The sequence below is a fragment of the Pipistrellus hanaki genome (assembly GCF_964339955.1).
Source record: "Pipistrellus hanaki genome assembly, chromosome: 1".
NCBI classification, from domain to species: Eukaryota; Metazoa; Chordata; class Mammalia; order Chiroptera; family Vespertilionidae; genus Pipistrellus; species Pipistrellus hanaki.
This window is the reverse complement of record NC_140503.1, coordinates 27,186,337-27,199,361: the sequence shown is the minus strand read 5'-3', so window position 1 is coordinate 27,199,361 and position 13,025 is coordinate 27,186,337. Positions and strand designations below refer to the sequence as shown.

General features: G+C 35.5%; 1 protein-coding gene across 18 annotated transcripts in view; it reads left to right on the top strand.

Annotated features, from left to right (window-relative positions):
• GPHN (gephyrin) overlaps window positions 1-13,025 on the top strand; it is a 349,286-nt gene that overhangs the window by 174,566 nt on the left and 161,695 nt on the right. For 10 of the 18 annotated variants that reach the window (XM_084866498.1, XM_084866491.1, XM_084866484.1 and 7 more), the window contains 3 exons: window positions 3,363-3,429; window positions 10,933-11,205; window positions 12,444-12,551. In XM_084866498.1, the coding sequence (XP_084722624.1) occupies window positions 3,363-3,429; window positions 10,933-11,205; window positions 12,444-12,551 (448 nt within the window). The remainder of the gene's footprint in view (window positions 1-3,362; window positions 3,430-10,932; window positions 11,206-12,443; window positions 12,552-13,025) is intronic. The other 8 variants (XM_084866488.1, XM_084866485.1, XM_084866487.1 and 5 more) reach the window with 1 other exon arrangement.

Genomic DNA, 13,025 nt, shown 5'->3' with positions numbered 1-13,025 from the left:
GCAGGGGAAGCCCAGGTCCTGGGTGTCTGCCAGGGGACAGAGGGAAGCCCGGGTCCCAGGTGCCAGAGGGAAACCAGTGCTGGCAGTTGGGTGAAGAAAGGCCTATTCTTGTAAAAATTTCATGCATTGGGCCTCTAGTCAATATATAAAAATTATTTGCATTTCTATACAGTAATAATGGACTACCAGAAAGAGAAGTTTAAAAAAACAAAAAAAAATCTCATATATAATTGCATCTAAAAGAATAGACTACCTAGAAAAAAAATTTAACCAAGTAAGTGAAAGATCTATACACTGAAAATTATAAGACATTGATGAAAGAAATTGAAGTCTAAAATAGATATTTCGTGCTCATGGATCAGAAGAATTAATATTGTTAAAATCTGCACATTCATTGCAATCCTTATTAGAATTTCAATGGCATTTTTTCATGTAAATACGATAATCCTAATAGACCCACAAAAGACCCTAATAGCAAAGCATCTTTAGAAAAAAGAAAAATTACTTCCTGATTTCAAGGTATATTACAAAGCTTTAGTAATAAAGACAGTATGGTTTTGGCATAAAACCAGACATACAGATAAGTGAACAAAATAGAGAATCCATAAATAAATCCACATATGTATGGTCTATTAATTTACAGCAAAGGAACCAAGAATATACCATGGGGAAAAGGATAGTCTCTTCAATAAATGGTGTTGGAAAGACTGTATAGCCACATGCAAAAGAACAAAATATGACCCCTATCTTAAACCATACACAAAAGTCAACTCAATGTGGATTAAAGACTTTAATATAATACCTGAAGCTGAAGATGGATTAAAGACTTGAATGTAATACTTGAAGCCATAAAACTCTTAGAAGAAAACATAGGGAGTAAGTTCCTGAACATTATTCTTGGCAGTGCTTTTCTGGAATTAACTTAAAAAACTAAGGCAACAAAAGCAAAAATCACCAAGAGGACAACATAAAACTAAAAGTTTCTGTACAGCAAAGGAAACTGTCAACCAAATGAAAAGGCAACTTACAGAATGGGAAAATATTTGCAAATCATATATCTGATAAGAGATTAATATCCAAATTATATATAGAAGTCATATAACTCAATAGAAAAAGCAAACAATCTAATTTAAACATGGGCAGAGGATATGAATAACATATTTTTGCAAAGAAGACATCCAGATGGCCAACAGGTACATGAAAAGTGGTCAGTCGATATCGCCAATCATCGGGACATTCACATCCAAAGGGCAATGAGTTATCACCTCACACTTATTAGAATGTCCATTATCAAAATATAGGAGGTGATAGGATGTGGAGAAAAGGGAATTCTTGTACAATGTTGGTGAGACTGTAAATTGATTCATGTACTATGAAAAGAGTTTGAAGGTTCATCAGAAATTAAAAATACAAATACCATCTGATCCAGCTATTCTACTTCTGGTTATTTATCCAAAGGAAATGATAGTCACTGTCTCAAAAAGATACCTACATCCCCATGTTCATTGGATCATTGCTTATAATAGGAAACACATAGGGAGAACCTAGGATTCCATCAATAGATGAATGAATAAAGAAAAAATATATACATAGTTTTTGAAGAAATGATGGCTAAAAGATCCCTATTCTGGGGAAGAACATAATATATGTGCAATGAAATATTCAGACACATACACACAAACACACACACACACACACACACACGAAATTCTTCCACTTGCAACACTATGGATGGACCTTGAGGGCATTTACTAAGTGAAATCAGTCCAAGAAAAATACTATATAATTTTATATGTGGGATCTAAAAATAACCAGACCCATGACAGAGAGAACAGATTGATGGTTGCCAAAGGCAGGCTTGAGGAGTGGATGAAATGGGTAAAGGTGTTTAAAAGGTAAGAATTTCCACTTATAAATAAACTAGAGGCCTGGTGCATGAAATTTGTGTACAGGTAGGGTCCCTAGGCCTAGCCACTGATCAGGGCCAATCGGGGCCTTCCAGCTGCCAGCTGGGGCCTCCCTTCCCCTGCTGCTTCCTTCATTCTGTGCCACCCCTGGTGGTCAGAGCAAGTCATAGCAGATGATAGAACTCCAGGTCTCCTGGTCAAACTCTGGGGACACTTTGCATATTAGCCCTTTATAAATAAAGAAGATTCTGGGAGTGTAATGTACAGTAGTTAATAATCCTGTATTGTATATTTGAAAGTTTCCCAAACAGTAAATTGTAAGAGTTCTCATAGCAAGAAAAAAAAAACAAAAAACTGTAACTGAAGTGATGGATGTTAACTAGATTTATTATGATAATTATTTTGCAGTACATATATCAAATCCTTATGTTCTACAGCTAAAACTAATATAATGTTATTAAAATAAATTAAAACTAATACAATTATATCACAAGTGAAAACAAAAGAATATGAAAAGTTTTAAATAAATAGCTATAAATTCTTCTCTTTGTGAACAGGAATATTAAGCAAAGAAAATAGGAGATAATTTTAGGTTCTTTCAGAGAGTGAGAGTAATTAAAGAATAAACTATCATAGGAGTTTTATAAAAATATTCTTTTTTTAGAAAAATATTCTAATAGACTTTTAAATATTAGCTGTACAATTTGAGGAATAGACTAATCAACACTTTTGTTTTCAAATGATGACCATGAGATGTTGCCAGGAGCATGTAGCACAGCCGGTTATTGGTAGAACATGATTATAATTCTCATATGAAATTCAGGCCTTCAGTTTTTCTATCAATCTTCCAGTCCTTTTCTACTTATCTAACCACTTGGTTTAAAGTGGCTTGGAAATTGACAGTGATCTGTGAAAGACCTTTTACTTTAAATTGACTCTTTATCAATGGATCTATTAACAACTGAGCCTTCCAAACTCCCCACTGTCATTCATTTGCAAGACACCTTATTTTGTTTTAAAACTTAATGACTTCTTAGAAGAGCTCAAATGCCTCACTTATTGTAGCTTCTGAGCATCTTTATGTGTTACATTTTTAAACATAAATATTATGTTAAGTATTTTGATATACTATCTCATTAAAATCTTTTAACTGTATGAGTTATCAAGAACCTGACGTTAGAGAAAAATAATTTGACCATTATTTCTTTAAAGTGGCTTTAATTTGTTCTGATTCCAAGTTTAGTGCATTTTCCCATCCATCACACTGACCATTATAAAAACCTCAGCCAGATTTCCCAATTTGTATACCAATTGGTGAATCTAGCCATAATTATATTCCTAAAAGAGTAGTTCACATGTAAAGAACAGTAATTGATTTTTGTTGTTGTTTGTTTAATATATTTAAACCAGCTTTCCATTACCATTTGTATTCATCCAGTTTATCTTTCTTTTTAGGCCTGTATGTGGAATCAGAGGGAAAACTCTCATAATTAACTTGCCAGGTAGCAAGAAAGGATCTCAGGTAAGAAACCTTAAGAATTATGTGATTTCATGTTCTTGAGAATTATATGGTTTATGTACGAAGTTTTGGCCAGCTGTGAAATTTAGCCAACCAAAGAGTTGGAGCACTCCACAAGACTACCCTCACTTCTGACAACAATTGCAAGTCAATGCATTTCCAAAACCACTGTCAGTTTCAATAATTCATTAAATACTCACAGAACTCATTGAAGAGGTATACCCACAAGTATGGCTTATTGCAGGGAAAGGATGCAGGTTAAAATCCACCAAGAAAAGAAGTGCATTAGACAGAGTACAGGAGAGTTACCAATTAGGAACTTCTGTTATCCTCTCTCTGTGGAGTCAAATGCATTAATCTCCTGGTATCAATGTGTAGCAACACAGGGAGCATTGCCAATCAGGGAAGAGCCAAACCTTTGCTGTTCAAGGTTTTACTGGGGCTCTCAAATCCTGCTCATAGGGCTAACTTTTAGTCTCTAGCCCTTCCCAGAATTTGGACTGATACCTTTAATGTCCAACACTTTCCAGAAGTAAAATTGATACCACATTGCCCAAAGCCCCACAATAAGTCACACTGTTAGACTGTCTGGTATCTTTCCCAGTACAAAGACACTCATATCACTTATCAGTTACTGAGGGCAAAAGCCAGACTCTCTTTGAATAAAGTTATTGTATTTTCCGGTGTATAAGACGACCCCCTAATTTTTAGTTAAAACATAGGTTTAGGCCTATATTCGCTGTATAAGACTACCCCCCACTTCAAAGAAAAGACTTACTTTGCCGTCAAGATCTGCAGGTAATTTTTGTGTAATTTTGGTCTTTTGCCCCCAATTTTCGGTTGACTTTTTTTCGTTTCAAAAGTTGTCTTATACGCCAGAAAATATGGTAATTTTTTATTAGACAAGCTACCCCCTAGTCTTTGGTCAAGGCTATATGAAAGCTAAATAATTGTATTTGTTTGGCTGGACATCAATATTGACTATAGCCTTTTTATTATAGACACAAAAACAATATAAGTGTGAATGTGCCTAAGATTTGGAGAAACCAGTGTGGGACTAGGATAGATTTCAAGAAATAGCTAATCCATCCTCTATAGCCATTACATACATTTTCATATTTTTGTACTAATTTACTGATTTTTTTCACCTTAAACTACTATTTGTATTTTATGATACATTCACATAGAACTATTTACCATAGAAATTAGCTCTGTTACTCAGGTCAGTCATTTTCCATTGATATTACAATTTTGAGGAGGCTTTCACTCTGTTTCCCAGTATATATAACCAGTTTTATAATTTTACTAAAGTGCCAGTATTATAACATATCACAGTATAGTAGTAGATACAATGTGAAAAATAAAAGTTAGAAGATACTGGCACATAATTGAATTCCTGCACATACATTAAATTACTCTTGTCCATCATCATATCATATGCCTCTCAGAATGATGCTACTCAGATTTAAGGTTTGTCAGATTCCAAAAGCCATAGTCTCAACAACATATGGCTTTTCCCCTTCTGGCATCTGTTACAGCTGAGCTAAGAAACAACATCATCTCTTGTTCTAAACCTCTTTTGATACACCAATATATTGGATTGCCCTCATTGCGTAAACCATTTATTCACTCATTTACCTTTAGCTACCATTTCTTCTCTCAGTTTATACCCAAACTTTTTCTTTAAAAATCTTTGATGATACAATTGGTTTGGCCACTGTGTGATCCAGATTGCCACCAGAAATACTTGTTTAGCAAGTGCCTCCCACCCAGTTCATTTCCTTTCAAATGAGGTAGGGTTACTTACATTCAGAACTATTAGGCACTCACAGTTGCAGTCCTGGTCCTAGGACTACTACATCTAATGGGGGGGTGGGAAGTTGAGGTGACATGGGGGGAAAAGTAATGTCCTAAAGTAACAAGTATGTCATAAGAGCATCCTTCCCCAACCCTCTCTTCCCCAGAAAAGTAGAGGGATCTGTCTAATGGGGACCATCCCTTGGACTCCCTCATATTGCGTATGATCAATTAAGGTGTATAAGTAAGCCAGCCCTTCATGTCTTTATCTCTTCCCCTTTGAGACAAGTGTTTTGTTGTCCATTCCAATTTTCTATCAAATCATTGCTCTGCAGATGAGAGTGTGTTCCTTGGTATAATACTCATTGATATACTATCTTTTGCTCTGGGCCTTTCATAGTACACTGAGCATTTGTATCTACCACTGGGTAAGCAAAGCCCAGCCTAGAGTAAGTGTCTATTCCTGTTAGGACACATTTGTAGCCTCCAGGGACTACTGGCATCAGGCCAACCTGTCATCCATGTGCAAGACCTTTCCCCATGGAATCTGCTGTATAGCCCTGTGCCATCTCTGTCTCTCTTTTTAGCAGAGAGAATAGTACTTGTTGGCATTGTGTGTCTCAGAAAGTGCAAGACAAATATATCTACATTCATCCCATCTTGCAGCCCCTTAATGTTCACTCATCTCATGGGTCCAGGTGGCCATATCAAGAAGGCACATCAATACCTGCTTACCAGTTTTTATCAGTTTCCAATTCTGGAAGGGGATCTTTTGATGGGCATTAACATATCTTACTTTAATATACCCCTTGCATTCCCAGAGTGATTTTCATGGGGCTATGTCCCTTACAGGAATCCCTTTAGTAGACCAGTTTTCCATTGTCCTTCTGCCTGACAATATGGCCAGGCCTCTAGACACTTCCCATGACTCAATTAAAACTCAAATATAGGGCCAAAAATCATGCAGTTCAGCCCATCGAGCTGATTTGTTTTTACCTTCTTCAATCAGAGTGGCGGCCTTCCAAACAGGATGCTGTCCCTTCACCTTGGAATTGCCATCCATAAACCAAGCAGCTCTTTGTTGATCAATAGAAAGCTGTTTATAGGGCACCGCCCAAGTGGCCTAAGTGGCCATAGGATCCTGCAGCTCCTCAGGTGCTTCCGAAGTCGGCCCTAGGTGAAAAGAGGCTACCTGCTCGTGAGTACCTCCTTGCATTCTCCTGGTAGCATGATCCTATATCCACCATTTCCATTTTATTATGGAATTCTCCTAGGCGTTGCCTTCCCCATTAGAACATTTCTCTGACCTTACCTAAGATATTATGGAAATTTCAGGTTTCAAGATTATATTATTCCATGTCCTTTAGTAATAAGGAAGTTCCAATTAAAGTTCAATAATAAGCTAGTGATTGTTTTCTCAAATACAAATTTTCTGGTCCAAAATCCTAGCAGTTGCTGCTGGGTGGCACTCACAGGTTTTGCCATAAGTCCTAGTTTGCACTCTATAGAAACCTATTTAGAGCAAATTAATGAACTGTGTAGGTTCAGACAATCTTATTGATTTTCACTTAGCACATCCAATCTATATTGGTGGAAGAGTGGGTTTATATGCTTTCTGTTTTATAATACTAGATAGGGGAAGAATTTTCCAAACACAATATCCATTCCCATAATACATTTAGGCAAAGGAGACTCACCACTTCATGTAAACTTCATTGTACAAACATTCTATTTTTATCCAAACTTTCACTTTAATTCCTATTGCATTCCTATACCCTCTCAACCTAATATTATCTCCCAATTAGAACCTTAATAAGTTTTAGAATCATAGTACATGGTATTCCCTTGTCAGAAAATCCCCCCCAAAATCTCTTCTCCATTATCTGACCATTTGATCAATTTATGTGAATATGGCCTTGGATTTCTAGGCCTACACTGGGTGAAGGGATCCAGACCCTTTTGTCAGGCATTATCTTAACTAGATTATGGGATCATCCATCACATTAAGTGATTTAAGGTGAGTTTTCTTACAGTTATCTATTTCTTCTCACTTTTTAAATATTTCTAAACTAAAGTAAATAGAGATTTATTTAGGACCAAAGCCCTCATATTAAACTAAATTGTTAGATGGTGCAGTGCCATAGTCACCAGGAAATCAATGACACTCCTATCAGGAGACAAACAACTGCTCCTATCTGTTTGCTCAACCCACAACAATGATACATTAAAACCTTTGTCTTGCCGCATTGGTGCTCACTTTTATTCAGCCTTTTTTTTTTTTTCCATTCAATTGAATTTATTGGGGTAACATTAGTTAATAACATTATATAGGTTTCAAGTGTACAATTCTATGATACATTGGTTATTGCATTGTGTGCCCACCACCCACAGTCAAATCTCTTTCTGTCACCATATATTGGATCCCCTTTACCCTTTAATAGCCTCTTAACCCTGCTTCCCTCTGGTAACTACCATACTGTTGTCTGTGTCTATGATATTTTGTTTGTTTTGTTTGTTCATTTGTTGATTTCAGCTTTATATACCACATATGAGTGAAATTATATGCTTCTTCACTTTTCTTGATTTATTTTGCTTAGCATGATATCCTCCAATTCTATCCTGCTAGGACAAGTCTGATTCTCTTATGAATTAATCTAACTTTATTTGCTGTTTATTACTTTAACCTACCTTTTTTCCTTTGGAAGCAGCTCTGAGGTTAGCAACTGTATATTGGACAAGCCAAAATATCAGCTTGGCTCAATCTCAGGATCCACCCCGATATTCTCCCTTGTTATTAATTTTAGCCAGTACAGATATCAGTAACCAAAGAACTGTATATGTACCTTGTTTCTTGTTATTTTACATTTATTTATGCATCCAGTAACACAGCTCCTTAGGAGTTGGATCCTTCATTTTGAAATTCCATTGCTAACTTTTATCTTCAATAATTAATCGCAGCGCAGCTGCATCTCCTTTCTGTGAGTGACCTTATGTTCATTCAGGCTTTAAAGACTCATCATTCTTTACCCTCTCTTCCTTCCTCCCCCCAGATCACATGTTTCATGCATCACGCTCATTCTAGCAAATCCCACTTCTAATACCAACTGTAAGGAGTTTTGGCTAACTGCAAAAGTTAGCCAACTATAAGACTGCTCTCATTTCTGACACCAGTTGCAATTCAAATGATTTCTAAAACCACCCCCAGTTTTAATAATTCATTAGAAGGACTCATAGAACTCACTGAGAACTGTTATACTCTGGTTATATTGTATATTACATAGAAAGAATATAGACTGAAATCAGCCAAGGGAAGAAACAGAAAGGGCAGAGTCTAAGAGAGGTACCAAATGAGGAACTCTGGTTATCCTCTTACCTTCTCTCCATAATATGACACATACAGACAGACCATTGCCAGCAAAGCACCCTGACTTTTTGCCTGTGGTGTCCAGTTTTTATTGGTACTTGATCGCATATTTCCTGCAAAGCTGACATTTAGCCTAGTCTTTTCCAGAGGGAAGACTGGTGACTTTACTCTCTAGTTCCTTCCAGAGGCAAAACTAATAATGTTTCCTGAAGCCCTCATAATAAATCAGTGTTAGGCTGTCCAGTACCTAAAGCCCCCAAGCAAACAAATACATTTATATCATGCATGAAAATCCAAGGCACTGGAGATCACCTCTCAAAAATCAGAAAATAAAGGCCAAACCTATCTTTGGTTAAGGTTAAATCCTTTACTATCCAATCTTTATCAGTGAAGTGATTGAGCCATGCAAAAAGAGATAAAAATATTGGGCATGCTTTCATGTATTCCAGTAACCCTTCATAAATTCAAGATACTTTTTTTACATCTTACATTTTACGGTAAGTTACTTTAAATGTAAAAGAGAAAGACCTCTGCCCAAATACATTCCCCAAACATATCTGACCCTATGTTCTAAGGTTAACATTCTCATCTATTCTCTTTTTGGTGATACATTATTGGTAATATTGGGCAGCTGAGCAGGAGACTGTATTGACTTTAATGCGGTGTTTTGTACAAACTTATATCTAATGTTGACTAGCTATATTTTATGACGGTAGTCAGAGCTTTAGATCTCTGAATAAAATATTGGGTCGGCAGCTAAGTAATTGCGGATTTTTTAAAGAAAATCAAAGACAATTTTTTCATGGAACTAAATAACTTTATTCTTTAATGTATTGCCCATTTTGATCAATGACCTTTTGCCATCTTTCAGGCAGCATCATAATCCCACGTTCAAAAAACTTCTGTTTTTTATTAGCAAAAAACTGAATCAGGTACGATTTGACATCATCATCATTATTGAAATTTTTACCATTCAAGGAGTTTTGTAAAGATCGAAACAAAAAGTAATCAGATGGTGCAAGGTCAGGACTATATGGTGGATGTGGCAAAACATCCCAACCAAGCTCCATTAATTTTTGCCGAGTGACCAAAGATGTGTGTGGCCTTGCATTGTCATGATGGAATACAACACCTTTTCTATTTGTCAATTCGGGCCACTTTTCTTCAACTGCATTGTTTAATTTTGTTAGTTGTTCAATGTAGACATCAGAATTGATCGTTCGGTTGGGTGGTAAGAGTTCAAAGTAGACAATTCCTTTGTAATCCCACCAAACTGATAACAAAACCTTCTTTTGATGAATCTCAGCTTTTGATGTTGTTTGAGTTGGTTCACCTGGCCTGCTCCACGATCTTTTCCGCTTGATATTGTTGTAAACAACCCATTTTTCATCGCCAGTTATCAGTCGTTTTAAAAATGGATCATTTTCATTACGTTTCTTTAGCAAATCGCAGCTGCTAATGCGTTGCGTTAACTGTGATTCTTTCAGTTCGTGAGGAACCCATGTATCGAGTTTTTGAACATAGCCAAGTTGTTTTAAGTGATTTTCAATGCATGTATGTGATACATGAAGCTTCTCTGCAATCTCACGTGTTGTACTGTGACAGTCCGAATTGATTATTGCTTTGATTAGGGCGTCATCAACTTCAACTGGACGACCAGAGCGTCTTTCATCTTTGAGTGAAAAATCACCAGAATGAAATTTGGCAAACCAATTTTGACACTGCCGTTCTTTTAAGGCTTCGTCACCATAAACAGCACATAACTTTTTATGAGCTTGTGATGCGTTTTTCCCTTGCGGAAATAAAAAAGCAAAATATGACGAAAATGTTCCTTTTGATTTTCCATTTTTCAACGAACGCCAAACAAAAACTACAAAACAGATCAAAAAACTTTTTTTACTGATTAACAGCTGAATAGCCAACTATCAAATACAAAATGTGTTTTACATTTGTACTACGTCTGCAAACCTAAAAATTCAACTGAAGCCATATGTGTGTGAAACCCACAATTACTTAGTTGCCGACCCAATAGCTCAGTCTTTGATTAATTTGTTGTTGTTTTTTTCTTTTCCCATAATATATCCTTGAGCCCCAAAGTGTATAAAATTTTTTTGGTCAAAAAATATTGTATGCTTATATAGTACTTTAGTTCCTCAGATAATACTGTAATATATAACATTCTTACTTCCTTTTTCGTATTACAACAGTAATGCTTTAAATATGATTCATTCTTAAGACTGATGAAAAGAAATGCAAATCCAAAATCACAAAAAAGTTTGATTGCTACCAGTCTTATGCCTATAAAAGTATTTCATCTTCATTTTTTTTCTTCCTCTTGCACACAGGAATGCTTTCAGTTCATACTGCCAGCTCTACCTCATGCCATTGACCTTTTACGGGATGCCATTGTAAAAGTAAAGGAAGTGCATGATGAACTTGAAGATTTACCTTCCCCACCACCTCCTCTTTCTCCTCCTCCCACAACTAGTCCCCATAAACAGACAGAAGACAAAGGGGTTCAATGTGAAGAAGAGGAAGAAGAGAAGAAAGACAGTGGTGTTGCTTCAACAGAAGATAGTTCTTCATCACATATAACTGCAGCAGCCATTGCTGCCAAGGTAAGCCTGCTGAGAGAGACCCAACAATCTAAAGGACCCACAGGTAAATGTACTGATTTCATCCCTCTTTTCATCTCATCCCATAAGTTTAAAATCTCTTCAGTATATCCTTTAAAAAGAACTGAGAAACTTGTTCTGAGTTCTTAGGCATTTAAGATACTGCTGTTACCTAGTGAAGTAAAAGTTGCAATGATAAACAATGTGATAAACAATGTGACATTGAAGAACTTTTTGGAGATGTCATTTTTGTATTATAATAAATATACAGTGTTCATATATTCAAAACATCAAATATTCACAATTTCTTAAAGAAACAACAAACTAAAGGTAGGAAACCTTAGATGATTCAAAAGATTAGTTAGAAAGGTTAATAAAGATATTTTAATATTAGGGTTTTCAGCAATTAACTAAACAGTTATTTAAATATAATGACAGATTACCATAGTGGTGTAGAGAGGAAATAGATATAAGGTATTTGCATTTTTAATCTAATAAAGTAATATTATTAGGACAGTACCAATATATTAAAAACTCTTTGGGGGAAATGCAGGGAGTAGGGTACCATGAGATACTTGAATAAATTTAGTCATTTTAAGTCACAGAACATCATTTACATTATTATCCATACGTAATATGCTTTACCCAGTGTGCTTTAAAAAGTTCAAAAAGTAAAATATCATTTCTGGGAATAATGATTGTTCATTGATTGAGAGCATAAAGAGTAAAAACCTAATCACTATCTTAAGCAATTCCTAAAGTTTTATTGATTATCCAGATATTTTTCCTATGAGGATTGCATGAGATGGTTTTTTGACAACATATAGATAGAAAGGATCATAGAGATCCTTTTGAAGTGTACATTCAGACAACCAGCAGATAATCCTTTCACCGAAGATAGATGATTCTATCTTCAGATCAATTTATGATCCATTAAGTTTTTACTTAAGTCTAGTATTTAAGTTGTATATGAGGTTTGTTTTGTTTTGATGGAACTAATTGGTGAATAAGATACATTTAAAAATCAATGCATGCTCTTTCTCTTTTACTCTTAATTAAAAGAGTAGAAAATATCACCAATTTCAATCTTAAGTAAAAAGCTTATAGCATTTGAAATCTAAGCTGATTTGACATTTCATTGTTCCATTTGTTTTCACTGTTTTTCCTTTCCAGTCATTTTGCTTGTGTAGTTCCATATTTTCTTGTCACTATATTCATAGTTATTATGTGTTGTGCATTAGAAGCATCCATTCTACACCAGTCCTGCTGTTATCATGGCACATGGTGAGCAGCCCATCCCTGGTCTCATCAATTATTCCCATCATGCAACAGGCAGTGCAGATGAACGGGTAAGATAAAGAGGCTTTTGCATTAATGATTTTGCAAGCATACCACCTACCTCCTATCTTTGGAGGTAGGCTATAACATATAATGGAAGACGTGTTTTATTCAGAAGGACCTTCAGCAGTGCTTTCTTGTGAAAGTGTAAGTGCCACTGACTATATTTCAATGAAGAATTTAATTTAATGGAGTTTCTCCCTATACCTAAATTACTCTAATATCATTAAGATTCTGAAGTATGTGGCAATGAGCTTTCATTACATGACTTCCAAGAAATTTACTGCTCAGAAGTTCTTTTCTTCTTTAGCAGTTTTATCACATACCTTCAAATAAATGACCCTGCTTAATTAAAATAATTTCTTTAAGAGGTTCAGCCTATGTCTTAAAATCTAAACAGATTGTTCAAGCTAATATTTCATTTGTATTAACCTTGGATTTTTTTTGCTCATGATTTTACATCTTATTTTCTTTTCCTTCACTAT